This window comes from Dipodomys ordii, unplaced genomic scaffold, assembly GCF_000151885.1.
Source record: "Dipodomys ordii isolate 6190 unplaced genomic scaffold, Dord_2.0 Scaffold18, whole genome shotgun sequence".
Taxonomy (NCBI): Eukaryota; Metazoa; Chordata; class Mammalia; order Rodentia; family Heteromyidae; genus Dipodomys; species Dipodomys ordii.
In genome coordinates this window covers 11751065-11764381 of record NW_012267234.1, presented here as the reverse complement: position 1 = coordinate 11764381, position 13317 = coordinate 11751065, and the positions used below count along the sequence as shown (strand labels likewise).

The 13317-nt window shown below is 41.4% G+C and overlaps 1 protein-coding gene across 1 annotated transcript in view; it reads right to left on the bottom strand.

Annotated features, from left to right (window-relative positions):
- Nucleotides 1-13317, bottom strand: part of Hydin (HYDIN, axonemal central pair apparatus protein) — a 235242-nt gene that overhangs the window by 85940 nt on the left and 135985 nt on the right. Inside the window, exons 23-28 of the mRNA XM_013012798.1 lie at nucleotides 8117-8254; nucleotides 7361-7439; nucleotides 5223-5333; nucleotides 4747-4956; nucleotides 2706-2843; nucleotides 292-469 (exon numbers count right to left, since the gene is read on the bottom strand). Coding sequence (XP_012868252.1) covers nucleotides 292-469; nucleotides 2706-2843; nucleotides 4747-4956; nucleotides 5223-5333; nucleotides 7361-7439; nucleotides 8117-8254 — 854 coding nt within the window. The remainder of the gene's footprint in view (nucleotides 1-291; nucleotides 470-2705; nucleotides 2844-4746; nucleotides 4957-5222; nucleotides 5334-7360; nucleotides 7440-8116; nucleotides 8255-13317) is intronic.

The following is a 13317-nucleotide window of genomic DNA, read 5'->3' as shown; positions in this document are numbered from 1 at the left end:
ATAACTTGGAAGCTTACTTGGGGTATTCATGATTCTAACCCTGAAGCCCTGGAGCCCCTCAAAGCTGGACACATCAGGATAGCTGCCAATCTTTATGTTAGTTTTCCTTTTTGTTATTGTTGTTTTCCCTTGTGGGGCTTGAACTGTGGGCCTGGGTGCTGTCCTTGAGCTCTTTAGCTCAACCCCAAATGCTTTGAAAATTGAGAAATAACACAGCAGAGGATTAAAGTTCCCAAGAAAAATAATGTGAGTAGCCCTTGGCTGAGGAGTTATTGTAAGGCAGAGCAGTACCTCGGAGGTTCCTGGGGAGGTCGAGGCAGATTCGGGGAAAGATGCCCTCTCCACTCAGTGTGATATTTTCTGGGTCCAGGTGGGCGATCTGTATCTGGAAGCTTCTTTGAAAGACTTCAGGTACTCCAGGTAAGTAGTAAACCTTCAACACATGCTCTTGATTTGAACTGATAAAACCCTGTGCAGGAGAAAGCCCAGATAGCACTTTATAATTTACAAATGGACTCCTATTCGTGGTGGGTGGCAGACTGGGTAATCTCAGGGGCTGCAGTGCTGGTATTCTCTAGTATCCTCTGACCACCCCCCACCCCCACCCAAGATCTGCTCCTAAGACCCTGTGAAAATATGTGAACAGAGATTTCATAAAACAAGAATCACAAAGAACAGTAAAAACAGTAACAGCAACAACAACCCCCCCCCCCAAAAACCGCACCTTCAGGTCATCAGGGAAATGCAAATGTCACTAGAAATAAGGATAAAGAAAGCCACTTATTGATTGATTGATTGATTGATTATAGCACTGGGGATTGACTTCAGGGTTCTCCAGGTTATTAGGCAAGTACTCTACTATTTGAGTGCCATTCCCAGTGCTTTTGTTTTTTTGTTTTTGTATAAGGTCTGTTTAACTTTTTCCTGAACAGGCTTTGAATCTCGATTCTCCTAATGTAGTCATGTGCTACCATGCCTGGCCAAGTAAAGCACTTTTGCACCATACTATAAAGTTGAACCATGTTCATATCCTATGACCTGGCAACTCCACTCCTGGGAAAATACTCTAGGAAAATTTCCAGAAGACATGTAGGGAAAAATTCACAGCAGGATTATTTCTAAAAACAAATTATTGAAGGGAAAATCCAAAAGTGTTTTCTTAGGAAAAAGCAAATTTATTTTAAGAAGGGTTGGAAAAGGGATATTATTCAGTAGTAAAAAAACAACTATAGCTACCATATAGCAACAATACAGATGAATCTTAGAAACACAATATTAAGTGACAAAGGAAAATTGCACAGGTTACATTTAATGATGTTATTTATAAACTAAAGCTCCAAGCAAAGCACAATCTCATAGAACAAAACTTCCACAAAGGCAAATCTATTTTCTGTCTTTCCAGTCCTAGAAAATGCTAGAAAAAATAGGTATTTAGAAATGGATAAATTCGTGCTTTAGGACACCTACATGAAATGAAACTATTTTTAAAACAATATTCAGACAAGAGGATACTGGTCATAAGTAAGCAGAAACATGAGATGAGAAAGGAACCAAGGGGCTTTCAGCCTGGACAGGACACTGCATGCCCCTCAGTGATAAGCAAAGGCAAATGCACTGGTGCCAGTCTAGATTTGAAAATGGAAGGCTCTGCTTTGGGTGTCTCTGAGGCAAACACACTGATAGATTTCTCTTCTATACACAGAATTTGATATAGTAAAGCCTTAAAAATTATGAATCAAGTGAAAAAATAAATCCTAGATCAGTAATCAGAAAATAAAAGAATCACACAGTTAAAATTACCAGAGGAAGCAAATCTGACTATCATCTGAAACCTGGGAAAAATAATAGCAAAGTTCCAGTTATATAATTGCCTCATAAGCCACTCTTCTCCTGTTTTTTCCTCCTCCTCCTCCTTCTTCTCCTCCTCCTCCTCCTTTTACTCCTCCTCCTCCTCCTCCTTCTCCTCCTCCTCCTTTTTCTCCTTCTGTTCCTCCTCCCCTTCCTTCTACTCCCCCTCTTCTTTCTTCTCTTCCTCTTCCTCCTCTGACTCCTCTAGCTACCATGTAGCTGTGAATACAGACATGAACCACTCTGAACTTGTATGCTGAGTTGGACATCTTACTATTTTTCTTGGGATAACCTCAAACTGTGATCTTTCCAATCTCTGCCTCTTAAATAGTCTTACAGTGCACACCAGAGGAGAGCAGCTCTCAGGAATCACAAGGGAAATAGGAAGACATTAGTGAAAATACAACTTAAAATTTTGTATTTTAAGACAGTCTTGCAATGTAGCCAAGGCTGGCTTCAAACTCACACAGCCCTCCCACCTCAGCCTTCTAAATGCTGGGATTATAGACCTGCCTCACTATATCTGGCTAAAATAAGGTTTCTTCTTTAAAAAATACAATTATATTTAAATAGTTGTACAAAAGAGTTTCAACTCAATATGTTAGTCTGAACACAGTGCATCTTTAGTCATAGGTCGTCTTTCTGGTTCCTTTGACATATCTCTGGTACTTGGAAAATGGTTAATATAGTACTTGACAAGTAGTTGTTTAATAAATGAGTGGCCTAGATTTATTTTTAATCCTTCTTAGGTTTTTTAAAAAAAGTCTTCATTTAAAAAATCACATCACAGTCTTGGAAGTGAATGCTCCACTCATGCCCACCCAGGTGTGTACATACCAGGCCTATGTGTCACTTACCTTGAGAGGCAGAATGAGTGGCACCCCAGGGAGGAGGTTGTCTGGTGAGGACTTGTGGTTATTGAGAACCTTGTACTCGAAGCCAACTTTCCCAGTGTTTTTCAGTGTGATTCGACGCTCTGTGGTATGGTCAAATAGCTGGAGGGGAGAAGAAGGCCTCTGTCACCAACTTGGGAGCTCCTGCTGTTGCCCTGATGAAGGGGAACCAATAGGCATGCCTCACAGACATAGGTTCTACTTTTTGTGAGTCAGACACTGGTCAGTGCCATGTCAGTACCATACCAAGTAGCAGGAAAACCACTGGTCTCAAGATACCTGGGTCATGTCGTAGCCTCGTTACTAGTATAGCTTAGCTCCAGCCATGAATATGCATATAATCTCTGTGCCTCAGTTTCCTCACCCCAGGAACTTACATAGAGAAACTTGAAGCTAAGCTTTCTATATTAAGAAGATGCCTTCAGGATGTTATCCTGAAGGAAAAACAGAGGATATGAGTACAGAATGCTCTGGGATGGATTTTTCCCTTTATATAGGGAACCAAAGGTGTATTGGCCAGTCATGTTTTTTTTTTCCCCTGAGATTTTCAGCAGCAAGTTGAGTGGGTCTAATAGCCCCATAGGAGAAGGGGCAAGGACTTGGAGATGAGCCAAAATGATTGCCCAGGGGACCCCAGAGATAAAAAAGGAAGGATATTCCTACTTAGTCAACACATGAAGAGGGTTTCAATTGGTGTCGGGTGAATCTGAATTTATAAACGCAATACACACAACTCATGAAGAATCTCATTTTCCTTATTTTTCTACCATATTTGGTCTCTGAGTACATAATATGACATCTAATTGGAAAGAGTTGTACTGACAGAATTGACAATGACCCTCTTCCCCAATTACAAACTATGTAATATTATGGCAAGGAGTGCATATAACTAAATGACAAAAAGATGTAAAGAGAAAGCTAGCTTCGAGATGGAGCTGAGCTGGGTTCTTACAGGATGAATAGGTTTGGGGTGGCTGATGGGGGATGAGAGGATAATGTGAAGAGGAAGTGTGAAGGAAGAAAGGACTGGGACCAGTGGGTAACCAGCTTGTCCACAATCAAAAGAATGGGAAAGAATGGGTGAATTATGAACAATGAAATTCTTGTGTCAGGAGTTAATAGGACATGCTCACCCAGATGGAGCAACTTAGCCCTGATCTGCTGGATGAAGAGAAAGTAACTGGTGATGACTGATTGAGAGACATCAATGAAATAACCACAACCTCCTAGTGAGACAGACATTGCCAGTCCATTCCTATAATTTAGGTTTGGAGAAATTACGTAAGAAAAAAAGAGAATAGCAAGCACAGTCTTTCTCATTATGACAATACCTTTGCAAATCTAGGATTAACTGGTCTGGGACTGATGGGATGAATACAATTTTGGGAAAATTTATCTGGCAATAATGCTTAAATGCATTGTAACCTTTGTTTGCAAAGAGTCTTTTATAGATCCAGCAGCATTGGCATCACCTGGCGACATGTTAGACATGAAGACTGGCCCTACTGAATCAGAATCAGCACGTGAACATGTTGATTTGTATGCAGCATATAACTAGGGACACAATAATTTCAGCATGGCTTTGATAAGGCCCTCATTCCAGTGGTAAGGGGTTAGGAATCAGAGTAGGATCCCAGTGAGTGAATTAGCCAATACTGGATGCTGCAAGGGAGAGGGCAGCAGAAAAGCTTTGGAGACTGGAAACTGAAGGATGGGATGGAAAGATCACTCGGATGAAAGAAACGGATTGGTTAACACAGGCTTCTGGGTTGGGACTTGAATGTCAACTATGCTGGAGTTTCAGAAGATGGTGAGAAAATCAGATGAAACATTTGGCAAACAGCTGGCAGCAAAGCTGATCAGGATGGTGGAAGCAGATTAGAGGTGGAGGACAGGAGAGATGGACTGGGATGATTAGGATGGCTCAAGACACAGTTAAGGACAAGGACTATGGTGCATGTTTAAGGCAAAACCCAGAAAATCTCCCCCTGATGCTTTGCAGTACCTGTAATCCATAGTTCATATCCTTGGTGTCAAAGGAATAGCTGACCAGGGATGCCTCTCCCTTCAGTGTTATTTCATAGGTGGGTCCTCCTTCCACTTCACACATAACTTTTGCCTGGGCAACTATATCACAATGTCCATAGAAGGTAAAAAATATCTTCTGGCTGCTGTGTGGCCACAGGATACCATAGAGGGGCAAAATGTCAAACACCTGCAGAGAAAGTCATCCTACCTGAAAAAGGTGATCAGGATAATGGCTTACAGGAGGCAAGCTAAGGTCATGTCAATTGACAGTCAAGTTCCTGACTTGTTTGACTCCATAAGAGGTTATTAATTCACTAGGTTAAAAAAGCATCTCATGGTAAACAGTGGTCACAGTGCTCTGGTGAGATGCATGTTTGACCTAGGGCTGGGTGCTTGGTCAGCACCAGCCAGTATGAGATGATTTTCAGGAACTACCTACAAGGTATTACTTACTTCTTCTATCCCAATGGAAAGCATGTCCTCTAGTTCCAAGTTCCATAGGAGTTCCCGAAGTTCTGCTTGGCTCTGTTTTTTATTTGTATCAGCAGGACCATTTTTCATTCTCTAGAAATTAAAGATGTGAGGAGAAGTGAGTGGTCATGAGTCATGGATCATTGAGGTCTCCTCATTACTACCAGAAAAAGGAAGTATGTTGCATAAGATTATAGAAACAGTACATTCTTTCCTAGGTAATCAAACAATTGTCAGAATGAACATATGTGGATATTTACTAACAGCAAAACTCTGGAAGCAAACTGATTGTCCATCAATAGATCACTTTAAATAATGTTTACATGGTCCTCTATCTATGAAGGATGATGTGCCTTATGGACACCCATATTATTAAATGAAGAAGCACCTCCATTTATGTAGAATTACATAGGCCTTGTGTCTGAAGGTGTTAGTGGGTGTAGTTCATTCCGAGATTTACATATAGATATAGATATCTATTTGTTGTTTTGTAAACAATTTCAGTTTTTTATATGAATAATGAGATTTGGAAGAGTTTTTTGCCTTTCCAATCTTGATTTTTCTTTTCTTTTCTTTCTTTTTTTGGGGGGGTCCAGTGGCGGGCCTGAACTCTGGGCCTGGGTGCTGTCCCTCAGCTCTTCAGCTCAAGGCTAGCGTTCTACCACTTGAGCCATAGCGCCACTTCCGGCTTTTTTCCTTTTTGCTTATGTGGTGCTAAGGAATCGAACCCAAGGCCTCATGCATGCAAGGCAAGCGCTCTACCACTGAGCCACCTTCTCAGCCCCCAATCTTGAATTTTCTATGTCAAGTAATTTTGAAAATTGGAAAAGAATTAACAACTAAAAGACAAGTGTGTTATATACTCACAGATATTCATCCTAAAAAACTTGAAAAGTTACAGAAACTCCACAGGAATGAAAATGAATCTATCAATCATTCAGTAATATATGTAGAGTATGTCTGTAGACTATATAGATCTATCTACAGATCTATCTATATATATATCTACATTTATATTTTGATTTTGCAGATGACATGTCATCTTCCCATGTTACAGAATCTTCACATGTGGGTACACACACACACACACACACACACACACACACACACATATATATATATATGCTTAAAATATTCAAATTTAAAACATTCCAAAAGGGATATCATAAAAAGAAATAGGATTCCAAGCTCTACTCCCTGGTTCTTCAGTTGTCCCTCTCAGGGTAACTGTCTAGTTCAGATATGCTTTGTGTAGTTACTATTCATTTGACTAATATTAATTGATGACTTACTATAAATAATTCTGGGTCCCTGGAGATAAAACAATGTTCAAAGTAGAAACTCTCATGAAGCTTATATTCCATGTATAAGCAAATATATCTATGTGATTATTTAAGACAAAATAAAGTGCAGTGGTCTAGAGCAAGCCAGAGCTGCCCAGTATGCCAACATCATTGCTGGACAGATATACTGGACAGGGTTGTTGGGAGAAGTAAAAGAGTTAACTTCAACAATGCTTAGAACGGTGCAAAGCATATACATGTATGTATTTTTTTCATATACTTTTTTATCTTGACATGCATATACCCCACTCTATGCCATCCTTTTTATGTAGTATTTTTCACTTGATCTGTCAGATAGGCACCATATTACTACATAGAGAACTTAGTATTGACTTGTACAGATGTAATTTAGTTTATTCAATTAGTCTTTTATTGGTGGAATAATGTTGTTTTCAGTTGTTCTTGCTTCTACAAAGTATGGGATATTGTTTTAATACAAGTATTTTTCTTTGCAAATCACTGTCTCTGATAGCTTCTATAGGCCATCATTCTAAAAGAAGAATGTATGCACTTTTACATTCTTGTCATCTTCCCTTTATGATGGAATCACTGAGGAAAAAATTCTTCCTTTAGTAGCTGCTATCAATTGTCTTTTCTGCTTTAGAGATCTCTGTCCAGGCTCCTCACTGAGGTGCTAGATCCTGGGAGATGTGATTGGGAAGTCATCTGGACAAAGCTACATTGCCTCATCCCAGCTCAACCCCAGCACTACTCCTAGCTCTGACTTTGCTTTGGGAAGGACCCTCTACTTGCCACCCCAGGGCAAAGGAATCATACATCTGAGACCAAGGTGGTTGCTTTAGTTTTCTTGAGCTCTTTTTCTTCAGGTCTAGCATCGTCATTTATCAGTATAGTCCTGTAGAGTTTAATAAAATGGAGTCACTCATTTGGTAGCCATCACCACCCAGTCTTATTTGTTACCCCTCCCTCCAGCCCCCTCCCTCTTTCCCTCTGCCACACCTCAAAGGAAGGGGAAGTCACACTTAAAGGATATCTTTCTCTTTTGAGCTGACCTTTTGGTCAGCTGGCAGTTCTCCATTGTGTACTGCCCCTAAATGTGCTGTGTAGGCTACTAAACTGGGCAGTTTTTGATAAAGCCCCATACTTTCCTGGAGCTGATATCAAGCTTATGTCTGATCTACAGAAAATCCCAGGAAGCTCCAACCATTGGACGTACCCCCAGAGCTCAATGTCACATTTCATACTTAATTGGAGCATTATAAGGACAAAAATGTTTGATGGCTTATCGTATTGGTTTCCACTTGTTAACTGGGACTTAATCTGGCTGCAGGTCTTGACCCAGGGGATGGGGTGAGGTGAAAGGAGGGTTCAAGATCCCTTGGTTTAGGGCTCTGTGCCTTCCTAAGAGTACAGGCAACTCTCCACTTCCCACCCACAAAGACTAATTGAGACACTTGACTAGTAAATAGTTTGACTCTAAACAGATGAGGAATGGGTACTGGAAAGTAGGAGAGATTAGAGAGAAGCATGCTATTAAAGAAAACTCTATTCTGGGGTGGTGTTTGCACTTACTTAATAGAATCACTCAAATCCATATCTGGGGTGTTTCCCGTTGCGACTGCTGGCCAGCTAGTGGTTACTGATGTTGCTGGGGCCGACCCTAAGTGGGGCATGGGGTTACTGAAGTGCTTCTTTTGCCATGGCACAAACCTGAAAAAGGTATTGGGGAGGGGTGTGACACAGGTGCACATTAACTTCTGCAAATCAGAGCCCATGAGCTCTCACTTTCAAAGGCTACCTTACAATTCCTAGACAAGGCAGATTTAGAAACTCTACCCTGTACCTCCCCTTGGACTTGACTTGGTTAAGTCCCAGCTAAGGTTATCATTTGCTCCTAAAAATTTCATGATCAGCCATCCAAGTCTGGGTTGAGTCTCAGAGTCCTCTGAATACCCACCGGCCTCTGGAGCCTCTCCTCTCATACTTGTCTTTCCCAGGTGGACCCATTTCAACAATGAGATGTACAAGGCGTTATGTCAAAAAACGAACTTTACAACTTTGGCCTGGGGGGTGGGGGTTGGGAAGGGGGGGGATGGGAAGGGATGGGAAGGGGAAACAAAGGAGGAGGCAACAATGCTTGAGAAGAAATGTACTCATTACCTTGACCATGTAATTGTAACCCCTCTGTACAGTATTTTTACACACACACACACACACACACACAAAGACTGACCGCTCACTGAGCACTGGTATCTGATACAGTGCCTGGCCTGAGGACAACTAGGCCTGCCTAAGGATGATGGGATCTGCTGCCATCATTGGGCTGATGGTTGGGCTGAGATAAGGTGAGGCATCTGAGTCATTTCCTGTCAGGTCCTGGAAGTGCAGATTTGGATTTTTGGCACAACCTTGCCACCAGGACAACTACATGGACTTAGTTTAAAAGGAAATTTTATATCATTACTACAAATGAAAACCCATTGTTTCCTACCATTGAAAAAAATAAATGGATAATAACCATGTTATTTTCTTGCCTAGTGAAGGAACTAAACTGAGCCTTCCTTCCTCATTATTAAGATGGTGCTGAGCTTCCTACACCTTCCTGGTTGGGTGTAGGGCCTGGATGCTGTCTCTTAGCTCTTCAACTCAAGGAGAACGTTCTACCACTTGAGCCACTTCTGGTTCTCTGAGTGGTTTATTGGAGATAAGAGTCACATGGAGTTTGCTGCCTGGGCTGGCTTTGAACCTTGATCCTCAGAGCCTCCTGAGTAGCTAGGATTACAGGTGTGAGCCACCAATGCCCGGCTTCTTCTTTTTTTTTTTTATTAAAACTGTTTTTTTTTTGTCTTTTCTTTCTTGTTACTGGGGATCAAACCCAGGACATTGCACTTGCTAGGCAAGCACTTTGACACTGAGCTACATCCCAACCCAGGAAGTTTCTTCTTTACATCCCCAATGCACAGAATCTAATACACAGAGCATGAGCTCAATAGATGTTGAATGAGTGAAAAAATGTATATATGAGTGTTTGGGTAGGTGAATGAGAATAGTTGAGCAGCATACAGAAAATCTGACTGTTCTACACAAGCACCTCTATTTGCATGGCCTTAAAGAAGTAAGGAAAAGTTCTTTTCATCCTTTCCAGACCATAGGTCTCCAGATAGTGGCCAAAGCCACATCATTCTGGGAAGAGGACTTCTAGCGGGTGAGTGCTGGAAAAATCTTCTGGGAAACTTGTTGCAATAAATCTTTTTAAATCTTTGTGGGTAAATTCTGATCTGAGAGGCCTCAAGATGGGCCCAGGAATCAGTTTTAAGTCTTCCCAGGTGCTTCTGTTGGACAGCAAGATTGGTAAGTCACTGTGACAGCCCAGGACAGAGCTGATAATTAATGTGGAGTTTGCACTGTAGCTGTACCAGCTAGGGACAGTGAGAATAGCAAAAGACAATTCTGAGCCCTTATTAAATCACCCCAGGTCTGCAGAGATGCCTGGGGGACATCACTGCACATATAACAGTACTCTCTCATCCAACATTTGTACCCCCTGGGGTGATGTGTGGAATGAAAAGAGAGCATGTGGGACCATTTGTCAAGGAAAAGGACAAAGCTGTGCAGTATCTGCCCACATGAGGAAAAACAACACCTTAGCTGACACTGATACCTGGACAACTGGGAAAGGGTAGGTCCTTTGGAAACAGAGAGAAGGTTAACACAGCCCTTCTTGATGGTAGGCAAAGCTACAGGAGACAGGGAGACTTTTGTCAGAACAGAAGCCTTAACTTACTAAAATTGGAAAACCTGATAAAAAAAGAAAAGAATATCAGCTGGGTACCAGTGGATCATGCCTGTAATCCCATCTACTCAGGAGGCTGTGATCCGAGGACCTTGGTTTGAAGCCTGCCCAGGTAGAAAAGGTTGTGAGACTCATATCTCCAATTAACCACCAAGAAGCCAAGGTGGAAAAGCTAAGGGATAGTGCCCAGGCCTTGAGTTCAAGTCCTGGTACCAGCACACACATACACACACAAAAAGACAACCAAGTCTTTTTTTGTTTGTTTGTTTATTTTGGATCAGATTTCATTTTGCCTCCAGACATAGGTGATTACTTTCTTTCTGTGCTGACCTGAACACAATTAGATCCCATTATTTCAAAAAGAGAGTGCATAGCAAAAAGGAAAATCAATATTGCTCCTAATCCAGAGCTAATATCAGAATCCCAGGAGGAACCAGTAGAGGACATCCCTTGGACTGTGACAACATTGCACAAATGTCAAATCCATGCTGACCAGCAGTTCTGGCCTGTGCTCAGCAGTCTTCCTCTTTCTGTTTTATTTTGATCTCTTTGGTAAGGATCAATAGAAAACCATTTGTGCTGCAAATTAAAATTAAAAAGTGCACTACACTCCTTTCCCATTTCCCCCTCACTGCAAACAGAATTGCGCCAAAATAAAAACCTGGAGAACAAGTTTACAGATGAGTTACTAGTGTGTGTCAGTGTTCATTGTGTGTTTGCAAATGGGAACATTCACTTAAGGGACAGAGCCCAGGCTCCAAATTCAAGCCCCGGTAGCAGCATGCACACACATATGTGTACATGCACGCATGCGCGTGTGCTTGCACACATACACACACATGTATATTGGAAGCCATAACACAAGAAAATAGAATGCATTGTTTAGAACATGTCCCAATTATAATCTAGATAGGAAAAATGAGACACCTATGACCTTGCACTTGAAATGATCTTCCACAAGTTTCGCTATGAGGTGAGTGTGGTGAGTCCTTGGCTATGAAGGACTGTGACCAGAATCCACCTTGAAGCACTCTTGACAGTTATCTATGTGCAATGGTCACTTCTAGCAAAGCTCCAGAAGGTGTCCCCACTGCTACATGCTCTTAGAAAGGCCACCAAATATCAGCAAGCTGTAAAATTGTCCTTAAAATCTGATCAGCTTCAAAACCCTTGAGAAATACTTTCAAAGCAGGAAGGTTTTACAAGTCAATATTTTTTGGAATGTCTGACTTCCCATAGACTTAGCTTGCTTTGGAGGAATTTTAATTAATATAAACATGGAGATACATCAAACAAACTTTTTATGAATCCTATCACTAAAAGAAGCAGACACAACCCAGGTTCAGATATGCACTCATACTTTCCACTGATTTCTTTCAAAGCCAGCTTAACTCTCACTGAATCTCCAAAAGCTTGATGCTCTCTGCTGATATTAAAGGCGGTGGAAAATATTTTAAAAAGAATGAATCCATAATAAGGTGATTAGGGTTCTTTTATAACAACATGAAAGCAGGACAAAAAGTTGTGTAACATTCAAAATCGAAATGATAACAGTCTAACTCATTTATCTATGGAGTAACAGAGCCTGTACTTCAGGACATTTGGACTAAAATGAATTGTAAATAGAAGCAAATTACATGGTCCCAATATACGGGAGACTTTTAACTTCAATACAAAGTAGGCTAAGGGCCTACCTCTTCCCTGTTCTGTCTCTCTTTGCCTTTGGTCACATAGGTGCTACAAAGACTACAAAGTGCTACAAGGCCCTCTTTGTCTCTGGAAGATCAGATTTGCTCTCTCTTTGGTCCCTGAGGCTAATCTCATCTCCTGGTTAGGTAAATTAGCAGACTTCTCCTAGAGGGTAGGGAGGGAGGGAGAGTCTTGGTAGATGGGCTTTAGGAGGCCTAAAGGACCCCAGAGAATTCTAGAAACATAAATGATAGAGTATAAAGTAGCCCATGTTCTCTTTTACAGGGAATCTTAATTTACCAACAATGACCTATTTGTAAAAGGGGTAATGAGACATGGACATTCATTTTATTATTATTGTTATACCATACACATATGTTATACCACATTTGTGTATATCATGTAATTTTACACCAAAAAGAGAGCAGTATCAAGGCACATGTGAAGTGAGAAAGATCCACTGTGGCTAATGAAGTCATTACTGACCTAGAGAGGCTCTTGCAGTTAAGTGGAGGCCAGAAGCCATTGGGTGAAACAGGGTTGGGCAGTCAATAGGAATGATAGGTGTGGTCCACTTTCTTAGTTTCCTGTTACAGAGTTGTTGTTTAACACAACCAGAGAACCAAGAGAAGGGCTTTCTAAGTCATGATGCCTTCATTCTGATGACAAAGGGACAGTGAGCATGATGCTGAGGCTGTTGATAAAGCGTCAGATAGGAGGCTTGGTCCTGAAAAGCGGAAGATGCTACAAAATTGTGAGTTACAAAAAAGCGAGGGGCTCTTCTTTTGCCAGAGGCAAAAGAAATGAACTGATGAAACTCAGCGTGAAGAAAAGCCATTGTCCAGCTTACATGAGCTAAAGCCAGGGGGAGGGAAACTAGAGGGAAGACAACCACCAACCAAGAGCAGGGAGAGGAGGGTGGTGGGAGAGAGGATCCTGGACAGGACCAGGGTGAGAAGAGCTGGTACCAAATAGGTTCTGGGAGGGAAAGACACAGAACTGAGGGAAAATGTCACAAAACCAGACAGGCTCAAAAGCAGAGCATGCATGGCCTTGGGAATCAGTTCCTGATAGACTTTTCTAGTTGCTTTCCAAAGTGATTAAAACAGCAATGTCTGTGCTGTTGTTCCTCCACATCCTCAACAGTGTGTGGTACAGGCATATTTGATTTTATCCCATCTGGTAGGTATGTAACAGTGTCTAGCTGTTGCTTTCATTTCCATTTTCAAGATGACTAATGAGACGGAACGCCTTTTTGTTCTTTATTGGTGGCTTAGATTTCTTCTTCTGT